Raw genomic sequence first — 18,393 nt, forward strand, 5'->3', positions numbered from 1 at the left:
GAAACAATTATTCCAAAGCATTACACTAACGGATTAGTCCGGAGTGAAATATGGTCTAAAATATCGATGAAATCGGAAATATCGATAGTCCAAAAATATGGAAATTTCGATGGAAATATCAGGATATTATCGATATCGATAAAAAATTGAATAAAAACCACGGAAATTGTAAGAAAAACTTGGAAATTTTTATTGAAACTTTGGAGAATGTTTATTTAGTCAATTATCTATTAGTTTATAAAAATAAAAAAAATTAGAAAGAAATGCATTATATGATGGATTTAACTGATTTAAGTTGATTATATAGCAAGCTGGCAAATACCGTGAGTGTATAAAATATATAGTAATTAATGGAAAAAAAGATTAAACACACCATAATCATTTATATATAATGATTTACTACAATATTTTCCACTTAGAGTAAGTGTATTGTGAAGAGTATTCATCAAATGATAAATTCTCAAAATAGTTTTGCATGTAATTGTTAACATGCCACCCATATAAATATAAATATTTTAGCATATTATCATTAAAACATAAGTGATATATGGTGGTTATAAGTGATATATTTTGTTGGTTAAGGTGATATTTTGATATTATTATTGATATTTATACAATAGTAGATAGTAAATATGGATTCAAAAAAACCGAAATATCCTCGATATTTCGTTGATATTATTGATATTTCAGACTACGCGTGAAACTCATCCATATTTGACTGTAGAGTACATAAAAGTGGATTTTGGGGGCGGATATAGAATTTGAATAAAGTAAGAGTGACATCTAGAAATAACAAAGAAACATCAGCCTGCAGCAGAGATTAACAAACCCAGCCCTAGGCTTTAGCTTCTCCTCATCGACGTTCAAAGCCTTTGCTTTGCGGCTCCACTATCTTCACTCTTCAGGTAATATTTTCGTTTCTTCCACAGAAACACCCTTCCGTACACCAGATTGGATTCATTCAAGCATTCACTTGGCCCCTAATTTGCCATATTATGTTATTGTATAATCACGTAGTGGATTTTAAAACTTTATTTATTTTTTAATTTTCACGAAGATTTTCTGCCCAGAAAAACAGAGCTTGTTATCATTTTTATCATTGATTGCTGCTTTTGTTTAGAAATTCATACAAAGTGTTTTGCTTAGTAAGTGAACTTAATCGATTGGGAATTGGGTCCTCATAGGACTGCAATATCAATATTCAATAAGATGGTGTTTGGGAATGTCTTAAAGATGCATTATTTATCTTCTTGCTTATGTAATTTGATGGCTATGGAGGATACTGATAAGGTTTGGTTTGTGTTGTGCAACGTTAGAGTTCATAACGTTGAGTTAGATGGAAACGAGACCAGACCCTGATATTGATGATGATTTTAGCGAACTATACAAGGAGTACACTGGCCCTCCTGGGTCAAATGCCACAAACACACAAGATAGGGCAAAGCCAAACAAAAGGTCCCTTACCGGGTCTGACGAGGAAGAAGAAACTCGCGACCCGAACGCGGTCCCAACTGATTTCACCAGCCGAGAAGCCAAGGTTTGGGAGGCCAAGTCAAAAGCTACTGAGAGGAACTGGAAGAAGAGGAAGGAAGAGGAAATGATTTGCAAAATCTGCGGGGAACCTGGTCACTTTACTCAGGTAAATATTTGCCACACACACATACACAAACTTTTCGTCTTTTATTTTTCAATTGCTGATTTATAAAACACCTTTTCTAGTAATTGGAATAGCTCAGACCATCTTGTAATTGACTTAGTAATTGGAAGCAGCTTCTGCCCGAGAGTTTACATTTGTGGTCTGCTAGATTTCAAGTTCAGATAGATTGATGCTGTATCTTTTCAGATTTTTCACACATACTAGTTCTGTTGGTAACCTACTTTCGCTCAGGGTACCCCTGTTTTCGGAGTTTTAGGTTTATTACTGGAATTAGGTATCCCATCTCTGCATCTTGATACTCACACCCACACACACACCCCAATAAACTTCCCGACAGGCACAAACACTTGGGCAGGTAGAGCGTTTTATTTGTCTGAACAGAACAGATTCCATATGCCTCTATGAGCTGTGTTCCAAAGCTACTTTCAATTGGCATTGTTTGTTTATGTTGCTAATCAAGCTGTAGCTCACTTAGGTTGGTGGCTATTAGTCATATTATGTATTTGACTTGTGTCTTCTGTTCTCCATACTATATTTCTGTTACATTAGTATTTTCACCAAAATGACTTATGATTTTTTCTTCAAAGAAACTGGTACTTTATGAACCTCATTGCAAAAATATAGTCGTGATAGAAATTTATGCAAGGTCATAAAAACTGATAGAACCGCATAGCATGTGTAAACTTGCTTGTGGTTCGATTTATTCCTAAATATTACCAATGTGGGGTTTAGCTGGTTTGCGGTTACACCAACATGTGTAGACAGGCCCATGGTTCGCGCTACCATGTGGTCTGAGGTTCGAAACCCCCACAGGTACCTATCTAGCTATTTGCTAATGTTTCCTCCCTCCCAAAGCTTGTATGGCTCGGCGGGGGCCTCTAGTTTCAAAGCTATGTCCGCAAAAGCAGATTGGTGGATTTCTTGGTATAAAAAAAATATATTGTGATTATATTCATGGAAAGAGAAGGGTTTTATTTTTCCTTATGATAAAATATGTTCTAATGAATTTTGGTGAATCTTTAGGGGTGTCCATCTACGCTTGGAGCAAATCGCAAGTCCCAAGATTTCTTGGAAAGGGTACCTGCTAGAGAAAAGCATGTAAAATCACTTTTCACAGAGAAAGTGATAGACAGGATTGAAAAGGATATTGGCTGCAATATTAAGATGGAGGAAAAATTTATCATTGTCAGTGGCAAGGATAGGTTAATATTAAGAAAGGGGGTGGATGCTGTGCACAAAGTGATTAGAGAGGAAGGTGAGCAAAGAGATGGTTCTGGTTCTCACATGACTAGATCAAGGTCATCTGAGCAAAGTCCTGTTGGTTCACGGTTACAACGCTCTGAATCCCAGAGGTCTCATTCTGGTCCCCGAAATGGGTCACATTTTCAACAAAGATTTCACAGGCAGGAGAAGTTTGTTGAAGACCGTATACGTCAGGATATGCAGAAATTTTCCAGGGGTTCTCCACAAGGTAGGGGCAGCATAGGGTATGTTTATGGTCTATATAGGAAGTTCGTAGCTTGTTAGGTTCCCATAGAATTTCCTACCTGCTGTCTGTAAAATTTTCCCATTTATGAAAGAATCGGCTTGTTGCTTATCATTTGTTTGCAGCAAAAGGTAAGTTCTTATCTCAAGAATTGTGTGTACTACGTAGAGTTCTGAAGTAACTTGGGTCTGAATTGATCGGGTTGTCTCGGAAATGAAATCATTTACTGAAAGCATATCCAGAAATTTTGCCTCAGATCGTTTCTCTCTGAAAATAAGACAGTATGTTGAATTAAAGCTGACATCTGTGTTAGCATCTTGAATCAAGTGCTTAACATACTCTTCATTTCATGAAGCTTATGGTAATGATGGAGCTAGAGGTCGTCCAAGTCATTCAAATTCTCCAGCCCGTGCCCCTTACATGGGAAACTCGTATAGTTCATATGATGGTCATAATCAGAGCATGGCTACTTATAGAAATGATGGGTGGGATTCTGATAAAAAAGGACCTGATATGCAATCTGGTCGTCAGTTTGATTACTCTGCCACCCCTCAGACATTAGAAGAATTAGAATTGGAGTACAAAAGAGAGGCAATGGAACTTGGAAGAATTCGTGACAAGGAAGAAGATGAAGAAAATTACAAACATCGTGAGGTATGGACTACCTTACAACTCTCGAAAATATAAATAGAATGAACACTTTTAATTCTGTTCTTGTTGCTTGAAGTGATAATTGGGTATTTGACGATCCTATACCTTTCTTAACATAAAAGGAAAACTTGTGTCTAGTATATCTCCAGCTACCGTGCCTGTTTTCTTACCAAACGTAATTGTTTTAAAACGCTTGATCTCTTTTTACAAATTTATGGTATCTGACTTTGTATTATACGGATAAAAGGTGATTAGGGAAATGAGAGAGAACTACATGAAGAAACTGGGTACCCTGAGGGGGATGCATGCAAAACAGTGGGAGGATTTTATTCAAATTGATGCCCAGAGGCATCAACAACAGGCTAATCAGCAGATGTCGACTTCAGGTTTTGGTGGTTATAAATCACAGAATTATAATGAATATGATGGCTCCTCAGCCAATCCTCATTATGCCGGGGCCAGTTTAGCTATGGATTCAAGGAGCAGATACCCAAACCCTATGGAAAATTATCCGTCAAGGCCTCATGACAACTTTGGCGAGTTCCAGCGTCAGAGGCATGATGATTATGGGAGAGGTTACGGTCGATACTGAATGTTTAAGTGCAATTACATTTGGTGAGTAGTCTTACCCTTCAGGCAACTTAAAAGGATTTAAATTGTTACCTTAAGTTTTGGCCGAAAAGTTGAATATCCCGTATATCCAGGTTCATCTGAGGGAAACACTATTTAACGTGGTTCTTGAGGATGCGGAGCTGAAATTTTAGTAGAATGCTTTTAGCAAGCACACAGAATGTCGATTTGTGAATCTTGGGGGTGTTGGGTTGGCTAGGGAACTAGGATGTTGGAATTGTTAATGTGGTTTGCAGATTATTTTTTGATTATTTAGCACTAGTTAAATTCCGCTCCGAAAATTTTTCAGGGTGCAGGTCTGAGTAATGTAGCGGTATGCACAGGGGAGCACCAAATCTAGGTAAGCATGTTTTCTATGATTTAAAATTGAGGGAAGAATTGTGCACATTAATCGAGTGGTACGGCTGCTGTTTTGCAATATGGTGACTCAGTTCTGTTTAGAACTTGTTGTAAAGAAGTGAGACATGATTTCTATTGGCTAGTAATGTTTGGATTTTTGACAGTATTCATTGGGTTATAATTAAAGTAGATACTCTTCATCTTAATAGTACGTCGATGTGAATGCCATTGTTGAAATTTTCAATTATTTCGCTGCAACACAACGCTGCCTACTGTTGAACAGGGGAGGCACCTGGATGGGTTCTAATAATTTTTTTCATTTGTTAGAATAGTTCATCTTCCTTAATTCCCAGGATTGGAAGGTTTTTATACTTGTTTTGAGCACTGATGCGTACGACCCTGTTACAATACGGTAAGTACCAGTTCACCTTTGGTTAAAAGGGGGCCAAGCCCCGAAAACAAAGGAAAAAACTGGCCCTAATGCAAACGGCTCTAGAGGGAGCAACAAAACTGGGCTAACCGAAAGAGGAGGGTAATCAAAAGTAGAAATCCCTAGATCAAAACTGAGCTGATCATTATAGTACCGCATTTCCGCGATCTTCTGAAAATTCGCCTTTAAGCAGCCTTATATGGATTTACTGGTAAGCATGAAATGATCATAATTATCTCCTAGTAGTCAGCGACCCAAAAAAGGCTTTATATGTTACCTTTTTAGCTGTTGGTAGGTTAACTATAGGGAGTGATTGGATTGCACTTCGGCCCCGTTTGGTTCACGGAACGAATTTGAGAGGAAATCGTTTTTCATGTCATTTCCCTAAGAGATGGGAAATGAATGATTCATTTCTCACGTTTGGTAATACTGGAAAAGTAAATTGGGAGATACCACTTTATTTCATTTCTTATGTTTTTTTTTAGTATGAATAGAAAACAAAGTTTGTATAAATTTTCAATTATATCTATATTAAATCAAATAAAAAAATAATGCATTTAATGATATATTGTAATTATAAATTGTTAATGGGGAATAAAATGGTCATGAAAAATGTGTATTTAATGTTGGCTCATTTTCTCACACTTTTGAGGAGGGAAAACAAAACCCAGTTGGGAGGATGGCTTCACTTTCTCCTTTACTTTCTCAGTTAAGCAAAGTCTTCTTTCCCATGAACCAAACTTCAAAGATTGCATGGTGACATTATTTTTTTAATGGAATGGAGCTTGATAAGAGGAAAAGGCATCTCATATACAATACAATAGTTGTGCGCATTAGAAAAAAAAACAATTGAACTATACCTCAGGCTAACCCCAAAGATGCAACAACCCTTTTTAGATAAATCAGAACCTCACCTATATCATAATTAGAATTTAGAGTATCTCCAACCGATGTGTCAAAAGTGCCAAATAGACATTTAACGGCTCGAAATAACATCTCACGTCACTCCAACCCATGTGTCAAAGCTGATGTGGAATGAAGGCTTGAGGTTGAGATGTTATTTTTGATATCCCAAAGAAAGATGTCAAATGAATATTTTATTATTTTTTTCTTTTATTTTCTTTTTAATTAAAAATAAATCAACCCTAAAATGTAATAAAATAATAATTTAATTTGACATATCGGATGAAGTGTAAAGCTATATAAGATGTCAAATTGTCACATCAGCCATCAAATTTAAATTTGATGTTTGATATTTAACATCTCCCTTGGAGATGCTCTTAGGTCTCATTTTAAAGGGAGTTTCACTAAAACACCCAAAATGGGGGTTGAAATTATAAAAAAATCCAACACCCAAAACACTTTATAAACACACCCAAACCCATCATTACACACACTCAAAACCCATTTATAAACACACCCAAAAAATATACAATTGTTGATTTTTGGGTTGATTTTGGGTGTGTTTCTATGTTTAAATAGTGTTTGGGTACGTGTCTAGAATTGGGTTTATTTATAAATTTGTATTTTAAAAATGGGCTATGACTAAGATTCAATTTGTTGGTTGGCATTGGCATAGTTTGCTTTCCACAAGACAAGCCCTTTGCTCTTTTTCTTTCTTTCTTTTTTTTCGAGAAGAAATGATAACAGACAAGCATGCATTCATTAAACTTGGCCGGGTTTCCAATACTGAACAGAAAATTAAAAATCTTCCATTTCCGAGAAGAACTCCAAGAGCCCTTTAGATTTTAACCTAGGTAGACAGAAAATTAAAAATCTTCCATTTCCAAGAAGAACTCCAAGAGCCCTTTAGATTTTAACCTAGCTAGTGGGCAAGTCGCTTGTGTGCATATATATACCAGTTTGAGAAGAGATGTTAAGTCATATACGCAGAGCACTACCACCCAAGAAGAATAAGAAATGGCAACATACAATGTGAATGTGCATGGTGAGGCAGTGAAAACCACTGTGATAAATAGTGCTTCTTTTGTGGACAGCTTCATCACAGAACTCATACTCTCTTGCAACTACACCAACTCATCATCATCAAGACCTCCTATTATCGGCTTCCACGTTGAGTTTACTGATGAGATCAAAGCTGCCACTCTTCAACTTTGCTCAGGCTCTCGCTGCATCATCATACAACTCAACAAAATGGTAACGAATAATAGTGTCCCTCAGTCGCTGATCAACTTTTTGGCTGCTCCTCTCTTTTGCTTTGTGGGCGTTGAAATATTTCAGAGCTTGGCCTTGCTTAGGAGGGAGTATGGGATTGGGTGTAGGAATGCGGTGGACTTGACGCTGATGGTTAATATGGCTGTTATGAGTGGAGCTGTTGAGCTTGAACCAAAGCCTTTGAGCGTTGTCATGGGAGACTGGGGTGCTGAGAATCTTAGCATGGAGCAAATCCAGAGTGCTGCTATTGATGTTTTTAACTTTTTTATTTTTGGGGATTTGCTGGTTAATTCATTGAAATAGTTGTTGGCGAGTCTTTGTTTGACTCTAGTGTGGAGCAATTCTATGTAATTTGGAAGTGTGACTTGAGTTTATTTTGGAATTCAGTGGCTTTCCCTATAAGTACGCTTTCGTCTAATGTCTCTTTTGATTTGATAGATTTTATGGATAATGAAAGATTAGAGTTTTATTAATTCTATAAATACAGGAGCATCTGAAGAGTTTGTATATCCATTTGCAAAATCTGTATGTTCATGTACTTCCGTTGATTGAAGATCACGGTTCAATTCGCAGCATCCTTTTGAGTGATTGAATGGGAACTGAGAAAGCTTCCGTTGTTAACATTAGAGCTGGCTGTTCAAGTTCGAAATTGATAAAAGAATTGAAGAGGGATGCAAAACATAGATGAGAATAAATTAGCAATAAATTTCTCTTTATCTTTTGACGTACCCTATATGCATTTGATCTTTCAATTCCAAACTACTGTTATGACCTTATGTATGCCTGCATGAAACCCTTTGAAGTAAAGTACAAAATTACCTTGACATCATTACTACGTGTGTAGGGTTCCTTGTATATAATACGAAGGATGCTGATTATTTTGTGTGTTTATGAATTATGTCTACAAGTACCGTAGTTATAGGGAGCGTTTGAGTCTATATACAACGGTGGCAGATTGCTGCATAGACGTAGATGATTGAATAAGGAATTTTATGTCCAATGCTGCTAGCAATGAAAAAAAGGTTATAGGCCTTGACACTGAGTGGACTTTTGTCCATGATTCATTAGATTCCGATTCAGAAACTCCATCAAAAACCAAAGTTGCAATTTTAACTCTGTGTGATGGCGATTGCTGCCTTATTGTTACAGCTTCCTTACTTGGATTCAGCGCCGCGGTCGCTCCTCAATTTTCTTCATCTACCGGATTATACTTTTGTGGGGATTGGGATCAAGGAAAATATAGCCAAGTTGGAGAAGGAGTATGGTTTTGGTTGCAAGAACTCTTTTGATTTGAGGGATTTGGCTGGAAATGTTATGCGGCAACCTCACCTTGCTGCTTGTGGGGTTGATGAACTGGCTCTTGAGCTTAATTTGTTGAAGCTTCAGAAGCCTACAAGTGCGGTTTTTAACGACTGGTGTAATAATAAACTCAACAAAAAACAGGTTAAGCTGGCTACATTAAATGTTTACGCTTATTTTGAAACTGGGAACAAGTTGTTGGGGGCTGGTGATTCTAGTAGCTAGTATACATGCTGAGAAATAGAGGCATGGGATGGGATGGGAGTAGAATTGAATTTGAAGCGTGCTTCTTTTCTTTTTTGTTGGTGTCTATTCTGTTGTATGTTAGGCTTTGAGTTAAGTATCTATTAGCCTTATGTGATGTTTAAAAGGATGAAGCGTGAACCGAATAATCTAATGTCAAATTAACAGTCTACAAAGCTCAACAGTCAAATTTTTATTTTTATGTTTCTTTTAATCACTTGTAAAGCTTTTACATATTATATAAGCTCAAGTTGTTTTAAAAAATATAATAAATGAATGTGATTATACATTTCAAATAAAATAAAAATTTCTTTTCAATATGTCGAATTACTACATAAATTATTAATTCTTTTACGGGAACTTCTGTAATGAGGAGCTATGTTAAGAGGTTACAATTCAACAGTTCAATAATAACTCTGCAATGGATAATTGGACGACTATTAAGGAACTCCGCATGCTAGTCTCCCTCTCCTTTTGCTAGTTTGGGCTTTTGAATTTCTTGTTTGTTTGGGCCTAGCCCTTTTTTATGTCAAATAACATCAGGTGATGAACTGAAGATTTATGGGGGTGATGAAGTGACCCAAAAAAAGAACTGAAGGTGATGAAGTGAAGCTCACTTCGTGTGTGGGACCCAAGCTTATAGGTCTCCAACACGTCAATAGGCACAAACCAATGAGGGCGCAGCCATTGCCGTCCCCGGACTACCTATTACCTAACACTTCAACACGTCCTCGTTCTTAACTGTTGTTTAAGGCTATGACAAACGCACTAGGAAACAAAAACACAAAATAATTTAAATAACAAATATGAAAAATATTCAAATTTTTTATTTTATGATTTCTCGTGTTTCTATTTTACTCCTCTCCTCTCCTACCATTGTTTTCATTTTCTGAGAAAAGTGACTCCTGTGTGTGATTCTGATTCTGTGTGCGTGCTGACCTGAGATCGCCAAACCGAACCATGGGTTTCAGCGGTTCTTCTCGTTTACTCAAGGTACTATCTATTTTCCCTTTGATAATATTTTTTTTTTTGGGCATTTCATTGCTTTTGTTTGCTGGCAACAATTTGATGCAGAATCCACTTTTGTCATTCTGGTACTTCTGTTTCTACAGTTCTACTATGCACTACCGTTTTCATTGTTTTTATTTTATTGCGCTGGTTGTTTCTTTTGGGTTTGTGGTAATGGTACACTACAGTATTATATGACTTATGAGCCCCAGCTGGGTAATATCAAGTTAGGTAGGGGTTTCCATTTTTTGGTGTTCATAGTTTGGTTGTTTCATTTTCCTTTTGTTCCTTTTTTATTTAAAAATTTTGTATCACATTTGACATCTTTAATTTTAAACATGTTTCAACAGCACCACATGTCTCTTTTCTTTCTTCTATGAACATTGAATCTTTGGAGCCGGTGCAAATAAATGAGCAATTTTGATTTCCTTTGCAGAGTTCTGATTGTTTCTGAGGGTTCAATGTGGTTCTTTGAGAATTCTAGGCTTATTACAATAAGGCGTTACATCTGAAGTCATAAGCTAGAAGGGTTTTTTTGAAACTTCAGTTGAGCTCAAAGGGTTGTCCTACTTTGCTTGGAAGGATTCATATGGCTCCCAGAGAAAAAGGATTTGAATTAGACCTTGAAAGTGGAGGGAGTACTAGTGAAGAAGATGCAAGCTTAGAGCTTGTTTCAAGCAAAGGACCAAAAAGAAATTCTTGAATAGTGATTTGGGTGGGTTACTGAGTTCCAATGAATCAGTTGTGTGTACATGTGGCATTGAATCATCTAGCAGTTCAGAGAAATCTGGTGAGGTTAGAAATGACAGTGTGGAGTTACTAATAGAAAGGAATTCAGAAGTGGAAGAGAATCAAGGACATATGACCCTTGCAGAAAAGACGAGTGAGAATGAGTGGCGTAGGAAGCCCAACTCTAGGAATGCTCCTAAGCCACCACGACCTCCTAGAGGTCCATCACTGGATGCCGCTGACCAGAAGTTGGTTAGGGAGATCACTGAAGCTGGCCAAGAGAAAGCGTGCACGAATTGAGCAAAGGAAAGCAGCGAAGAAGATGAAAGCATCAAAGTCATCATCTTTACAAAGTGGCATATCTGCTATGATCATCACATTACTGTTCTTCTTTGTCATAATCTTTCAAGGTAGATTGGCTTTTCAGCATATAATTGAGTCCTTTTCCTTCCATTTTCTTCTTTTGTGTGTGATACTATATTTAATGGATATTACATTCCCATTCAGTTCTGTTACTTATAAGCTACATCTGATTATTTTACAGAACTTTAAAAAAAGTTTTATTCTGATTTGAAAAATAAAAGAACAGAACCCCAATGATTTATTGTATCCCTATGAAACAATTGTATTGATACTTGTGTACAGAGCATTCTCATTTGAGCATTCAGGTTTGGAGTATCCATTTGCGGTTTTAAGCAGGAATCCTGAAGCAGCTCTTTTTGTGGATTCACCTAATTTTTTATGGGCTGCGGCTCTTTCTTTATTTCATTGGTGGTCTTATTTCGTTTTTGGAATTTCTTTTGCTATTTGTCTATTGGACCATAAGTTCTGATTTTTGTTCGACTCAGGATAATTTGAGTACAAAACAGCTCATTGAAGATGGAAAGAAAAAAAAAGGATTTTATTTTTATTTTTTATCTTCACTAGCTAGGATCTGAGTTCATCTGAACATCTCATGTACGATGCTGTAGACGAGCCTTCTTAATGTTGCACTCTATAAATCCTCCCACATCAGATTTTAATATAACTCTCTTGTGGCTTTGAGAATGCGATTCTTTGAGTTTGTATCATTTACAGTTCCATAACAAAATCATTTACCTTTACTAGTATTTTGATGTTACACAAGCCTACTCAAACATATTGGGATTCTTTTTTGTTACTATGTTAGTTGCTTACTGAAAAATCCAGCTTCTTTAACTTCGTTACTTCATCCTTCTACTCCTCTGCCTCTGCTGGAGCCACTTTTTTTGAATAATGACAAAAATGATAGTGAAAGAGATCATTTGCTGAAATGATAATACTCCACTCTTACTATCACTCACTTTAGAAACAAAATAACCACCATCATTATCTGAAAACTGTCCTCAGTCCATCAAGCTGATAATCAGAGTGAGAAGAGTAACATTTTCCATACTTTGTGAAATAATTTCAGGGATTCAGTGAGTTTATTGTTAGAATCAGTTTTCATGATGGCTAACCTGAATAGCTCTACTCAATGATTTCTGTAATTACATCTGAATGTTTGTTGAACTTCTGCTGTAGGGATAAGTTCCAGAAGCGTTCCAAATGTGATTATGCAGGGGTCTCCCGAGCCAGCAGTCCTAACTGAAGGTTTAGTCTCAGTTCAATTCTACAAAAGCAGCCTACCCAATTCTACTTATCAAGGGTGTGTATTTGTTTTCACTAGGTTCATGTTTTACGATTTTATCTCGTCTTTCAAGGCTCTGTAACTAAAAGGTCCAACAACTTTAGTACTGTGTCTCATCCCTTCCTTCCCTACTTGGGTGTTTCTTGTTAATGCAGTGTCGTTGAAGACTAGGTTTCTTTGTTCAGGCACCGGGAAGAGTTACTAATGTCGCAGCAGTGCGTGGCTATCTTTTTCTTTTGTATATATGTACAGGCCTATAACTACAAGAGATTTTGAGAAAGTTTTCTTGTACGGGAGTTAATTTGTTCGGTTAATGAATGATTTTACTAATGAGAAATGAATTGCTTGTGCTCAATTAGTAAAAGTCACAACTCCAAGTCATGAATGAAAAGACAAGTCTTGATGATACTTCGTTGCAGAAGTTAGGAAGTAGGGATTTGAGTGTCCAAATCCAGGCTGTTAGTAAGTCCCTCGGACTATTTCATTTTTCTAACTCTGAATACATCTGCAACTTTCCAAGATTCTTTAATTTCAGACTCCAAGCTGAATCCAAGACTCAAAAGATGAACCATACCTTATGCGACAAAAATGAATGGAGAAATGGCTATGCTTTTCTACTTATGCCATTGATTTTTCTTTTCCTTCATGTTTTTGTAGGATTTGTATGAGAAAGGTGATGTAGGGGAAGCCTTATCGTTGGGCGGCTATGTACTAGTTTTGGGTCTGTGAATATGAATGGTGAGGTGAGTGGTTTTTTGGGACTGCTTTGGTTTGGGAAATGAGGGTGAGAGGTTGCTCTGCTTGGATTTTAGAACTGTGGATGAGATTATTATGAAATAGATCTATCTATACTCTGGCTTTGTAGTGTAAGGCTGCACTTCTTGTAGGGTTAAAAGTACCTAAGAAATCAATTCCTCAAAACCCTAATGTTCCTCAAACCAATTCCCACACTTGGGGCATGTTTATGTATAAGTAATGGGTATGAGAAGAAAGGGAATGATTTCCATTCCTGAATTTCTCCTGTGTTTACTTGTAATCAGGAATAAAAAAATATGTAGGTCCCATCTCAAAATCCATAATTACATCCCCTCAAAACCAGAAATCAGATCAACTAGGGAAGGGTAGTTGATTTGATTCCCATTCCTTTTTTTTCCTTACTACCTTCCAAAAATATCCTTACCACTTTAAGATAATCCCAAAACACCCAAACCCTAGAAAAATAAAAACTTATGCCACTTTAATCTTATCAAGATTATGCTTAGGTTATTATTATTTGATTTTCTTAAAATATTATTTGAAATTGGTTAGTTTAGCACTACAATATGGAGGAACATGGACATAAAACAAAAACTATTGACACTTGTTATGTTCTTCCATCCCATAAAATGAAGAAACCAAACTTTGAAGCCTTTTAAAAAAGTTTCAATGACTGTTTACTAATCACCATTGGAAAAAGCAAATTTTTTCCCTTTTCACTTTGGTTGCTAGCCTCTATTTGTCTTGTTATGCTTCTTATCACTGTGTCATAATTGTGTTTTTTTTTCCTATTATATTCCATATATTATTACATACTAGTTTTTTCATCACTCGTTGTATAGTATCTTATATCATTCAATTTTCCTTTTTTACAAGTTATTTAGGTGAAAAATATATATTTACATGTGCAAGACATTGTAGTAATCAAATTAGTTTAGGTTCTGATTCATGAGAATTAGTAAACAATAACAATAGGAATCAACTACATTCATGTGTTGATTCCATATAGTTAGTAAACAATGTTTACGTATCAGTAATATGAGAGGAAAGGGAATGATTTAGTGCAATCGTGAATGAAAAAATAAGTGGGCCCCACCTCAAAATCCGTAATCACATTCCTCAAAATTGGGTATCGATCGACTAGGAGAGTATGATACGGTCCAAAACAACTCAAACCCTGAAAGAGATCCCTCTATGTAAGTCACTTCATCTATTATCTATCTACCTTTTTCTTCTTCTTCTTCTTCTTCTTCTATCTTCTGTCTTCACCTTACTTCACTTGTGCAAATCATGTTTACAACATATGTGATGTGGTGAAAATGTATAGGGCATTTTAGTAATCAAATTAATTTGGATTCTGATTCATGAAAATTAGTAAACAATAACAATGGGAATCAACCCCATTCCTTTACTAATTCTGTATGTTTAGTAAACAACTTAACGGAAATGATTCTTCCCATACCGATTCAGTAGTTCCCCGATTCCTAAATTATCTGATTCTTTACTTTCTCCATTACTGATACGTAAACATGCCTTAATGGGAATGATTCTTCCCATACCGATTCATTACTTTTCCAATTCCTAAATTCCCCGATTCCTTACTTTCTCAATTCATGGTAAGTACCCTTAGAGCATCTCGAATAGTAGTAACAAATTAAACTCTTCAAGTTAAAGTTGATTGACCTATGTGACACTTTGAAAAGACTTATTTGCTATTGTAATAATTTATGCCCCAACAAGCTCTTCAATTCAATTAATGCAATGTTATGGAAAACAATGAAAAATATCTATGTATTTATTATTTGAACAGAAAAAATGCATGTTTTTAACATTTTCAAAGTAGGTTCTGTTTTTCCAAAGCAAAATTCAATGTTTTGAAGAGCCAATATCAACTTACCAGTCATGAAGAGAGAGAAAGATGTTGCAGCTTTTATGACTAAGTTTGACAAGGTTGTTAGAGAGGGTTTTGATGATGTGGCTTATTTTAGCATTCCAAAGTTATTAAAGAGGTTGTTGGAGATGTTCTTACTCTTTCATCCTAAATCCCCAACTTCATGGAGATGAAAATGCCCACACTATTTACACATTTCCCTCACCATTTACTAACATATCAAGGCCCCTCATGAATAAGGATGAGGTGAAGTAATTGTGAATAATACAGAATGACATAATTTTCATACAAGAAGTGAACAAAAAATAAACAAAATATATTTATGAAGTTCAATTATGAACAACAAACATACATCACTATACACACACTGGTTTATTAAAGGGATTTACATGTGCTTTATCAAATTTGGCTCATGTGGAACACATGTTAAGGGGATCCATGTGTCCCATTTAAGAATTTCCACATTGTAAACTCTGTAACTTGTTTAGCTACGCAACACCTTATACCCTTTCCAATTGATTTTGCCAGATATGTTTGCACCAAGTCCTCGATTATATTACTCTACATAACTAATGGTGCCAAGTGTCTGCCATCCCAGTCCAACCAAGCCATATGATCACTAAGCTTGTCTAGGATAAGCCTAAGCACATCATTAGAAAACCCGAAGCATGAAGGTCTGGTGTTGTATTGATAGTGCAATTGTGAATGACAGCCCCGCTATCTAGGGTCTATATTTTGTGTAGTTACTGTAATTAACTGCCCCTTCAAAGGTGGTTGACCATATATGTTACAGTATTGAAATATGACTTTTACATGACCAAAAATAAAATCAAGTGTACTGTATGTAACACCCCAGCTTAGCATGTTGAGTCTCACATCTGTAAACTGGGTCAGTATGAGATTTATAAGAGATTGCATGAATCCTTATTAGCGACTAGTCATTTTGGGGTATAGTGTCGAAGTGGTGTGCACTTGTTCACCTGTTTAGTATTTGTTCCTATGATTGAAGGGCAAAGTTCTCAATTGGCTTGAAAACCATTGACTGGTTAACAAATCAACTTTCTTTAGTGTGCAACCGTGCCACTGCTAGCAATAACAATTCTAACAGACTTCTTAAAATAGATAACTTGCACCCCAAGTTATTGATTTCTTAAACAAACGATTGTGAATTTGGGTGAGGAATATCTCCCAAATAAGTTCTTTTCCCTGCCTTAAACTGGTGAGGACTTCACAATTTATCTTAGTACAAGATTGGTAGTTCTTGCTAGAATAAATGATAATGAAATGAACTGTTTTAGGCAAAACTGTCTTTTACAAAACTAGAGAGGGAAAAATCAACTCTAGAAAGACAAAAAGGTGGCTAAAATTTCATTTATGCCTGGATAGAAGCTTCTAATCCGGGCTGGACTGGGTATGTCTGTGTTGGATCTGAATCACAAGAACTTCAACTACTTAGCTTCAGCTATAAATCGACTAAAGTTCAATTTTGGAAGAGCTTTAATATATTTCAAGCCCTGGAAGGCTTTTGAACAGGCAAACTGCGACTTCTTTGTTCTAAAAGGGGTAGAAGTGGCTGGACTCGAGGATTATGAGCCGGAACTGCATTATGGTACCTATTTTGCTTGATCAGGGCTCTCCATAATTTGTTGAGGTTTTCATATTTGTGAAAACTCAAACTCTGCTTGTCTTGGCTTTTGCTGAACCAAATTTGTAATAAGAGAAGTCTCGTTTTGAATGACTTGTTTCTCTAAGTTCTGAACTTGGAAGTTCTGATTTATAGCTTCTCTTGTGACTCAAATGAGCTTCTAGTTGCTCCAATTTGTTTTGAAAGTTCTCAATGATCAAGTGATCATTTTAAGTTTTTGCCTTTGGTTGATTTTTGATTGTTTGATTGATTGTTTGATTGAGTGTGTCTTCGCTCTGTTCACCCTCTCCTATATTTATAGAAAATGCTTTGGAGTATGGTTTCTATCTTTTAATAATGGGCGGCAATTTTCTCAAAGATTTATTTTAAATGTAAAAGAAAAAAATGGTTCTATCAGCTCTGGCAAATAAGCTCTCAATAGTCAGTTTTTAAGACAAATCACTTCTGTGTTTTTTTAAGAGAACCTAACCCCTCTTTAATTCTAACTGCCCTTTATGAGAGCTCAAAAACCGTGATGATTAGTTTGATTTTCCAAGTTTGAACAACTCCTTGTTTTCCTGCTTATCTCTTTTTGAGAATATAGTCTGCATATCCCTTGAAAGATGGTGCATTCCTTGGAGTAGAAACATTATCTATAAATATATAAAAGTGTTTTGATCTTCTGATGGTCATAGAGATTGAGAGATGTCTCTTCCTAGTTGCCTGCTTTTGTTAACCTTTCATCAACCCAGTTGAGAATTTTGACTTTTCTAAGTTAGAAACATCACGTGGGTCTGTTCCTGTTTTGGGCTTTTTTTCTTTTAATCATGGCAATCCCGAGTTGATCCATGGGCTGACTTCTTCCTTTTCTCTCTTTTTTCGAGGCCCAAGTTTTATTTTATTTTATTTTTTTATTTTTATGTTTTTAGGTAGATCCTAAGCTGGGCTTCCTTTGATTTAGGCTTTTGATCCCTGTTTATTTCTCAAAGTCCAGATTGCTTGGGCCTTGTGGCTCCATTCTGGGTTTTTCCGTGTTAGGCTAGGTGCGCAAGATTTTGGCCCAAACAGCACTTCCTTGGGTCATTACATATCGGTGAGTTTAGTAAAAAAGTAAGACTGATGAGCAATCCCACATCACTTAGGGAGAGAAAGGTGAAGTGTGTTATCATAAGTTTGAGTCGAGGAACAAAACTGTGAAGGCACAAACCCAAAGTGGACAATATCTTGCTAGTGGAAGTAGGTTGTGAAAATTTGGTATCAGAGCTAGACCCTGACTAGAAGTGTGCAAATGATGACATTGGGTCCAAAGGGGAGTGGATTGTAAGACCCGTGAGCTCAATAAGAAGTATGATTAAGAAGCAATCTCATATCCTTTGCCAAGGGAAATGTGACGTGCCTTATAAGAGTAGTTATCATCTCACTTAGTAAAATGCTTTTTGGGCAAGATAACATAAGCTTGGGCCCAAGAACAAAACCGTAAGAGCCCAAGCCCAAAGCAAACAGGATCTTGCTAGTGGGAGTGGGTTGTAACACCTTATCTGTCGCACTCTTTGAAGAATTGGTTGCCTTGGTTTGCAAGTAATGTGTCTTGATATCCAATGACTTCACATCTGTAGAAGACACTAAAATTGGATTAGCTTCGTAATTCCACTGTTTGCCTACTTTTTGGCCTGACTGTATTTTGGATGGTCAAGTCTATTCATAAAATAGAATTTAGAATTAATAAGATAACGAATTTCCAAACAAATGAGGTTCCATATTTATTCTAAGGCTCCGTTAGGTATCCATGTAATTAATTTGAATTAGAATAACTTTTAGAGGACTTAC

The 18,393-nt window shown here is 36.3% G+C and overlaps 4 protein-coding genes across 4 annotated transcripts; all 4 read left to right on the forward strand.

Moving 5' to 3' along the window:
• The first annotated feature begins 764 nt into the window (after nt 1-764).
• LOC103327302 (Zinc knuckle (CCHC-type) family protein) lies at nt 765-4,969 on the forward strand. Its single transcript, XM_008229615.3, has 6 exons — nt 765-905; nt 1,317-1,639; nt 2,681-3,128; nt 3,499-3,797; nt 4,042-4,409; nt 4,714-4,969. The coding sequence occupies exons 2-5, from the start codon at nt 1,337-1,339 to the stop codon at nt 4,384-4,386; spliced, it is 1,395 nt and encodes a 464-aa protein (XP_008227837.1). The 5' UTR covers nt 765-905; nt 1,317-1,336; the 3' UTR covers nt 4,387-4,409; nt 4,714-4,969.
• A 2,144-nt stretch (nt 4,970-7,113) lies between these two features.
• LOC103327325 (uncharacterized) lies at nt 7,114-7,671 on the forward strand. The gene has a single exon (XM_008229635.2). It carries the CDS (start codon nt 7,114-7,116, stop codon nt 7,669-7,671), a length of 558 nt encoding a protein of 185 aa, XP_008227857.2.
• A 594-nt stretch (nt 7,672-8,265) lies between these two features.
• Nucleotides 8,266-9,046, forward strand: LOC103327324 (3'-5' exonuclease). The gene is given in 3 exon segments (XM_008229634.2): nt 8,266-8,298; nt 8,301-8,513; nt 8,515-9,046. Coding segments are annotated over 3 exon segments (624 nt in total). The 3' UTR covers nt 8,893-9,046.
• A 581-nt stretch (nt 9,047-9,627) lies between these two features.
• Nucleotides 9,628-12,650, forward strand: LOC103327301 (uncharacterized). Its single transcript, XM_008229614.3, is given in 6 exon segments — nt 9,628-9,903; nt 10,355-10,607; nt 10,610-10,917; nt 10,919-11,057; nt 12,190-12,313; nt 12,451-12,650. Coding segments are annotated over 5 exon segments (687 nt in total). The 5' UTR covers nt 9,628-9,903; nt 10,355-10,507; the 3' UTR covers nt 12,467-12,650.
• Nucleotides 12,651-18,393: the final 5,743 nt, after the last annotated feature.

The sequence above is a fragment of the Prunus mume genome, linkage group LG4 (genome assembly GCF_029339155.1).
Source record: "Prunus mume cultivar Tortuosa linkage group LG4, ASM2933915v1, whole genome shotgun sequence".
In the NCBI taxonomy this organism is placed as follows: Eukaryota; Viridiplantae; Streptophyta; class Magnoliopsida; order Rosales; family Rosaceae; genus Prunus; species Prunus mume.

Coding starts and splice junctions, on each gene's coding strand:
- LOC103327302 (XM_008229615.3), top strand. CDS start 1,337: ATGGAAACGAGACCAGACCCTGATATTGATGATGATTTTAGCGAACTA. Junction 1,640..2,680: donor AACCTGGTCACTTTACTCAG/GTAAATATTTGC, acceptor GTGAATCTTTAG/GGGTGTCCATCTACGCTTGG. Junction 3,798..4,041: donor AAAATTACAAACATCGTGAG/GTATGGACTACC, acceptor TACGGATAAAAG/GTGATTAGGGAAATGAGAGA.
- LOC103327325 (XM_008229635.2), top strand. CDS start 7,114: ATGGCAACATACAATGTGAATGTGCATGGTGAGGCAGTGAAAACCACT.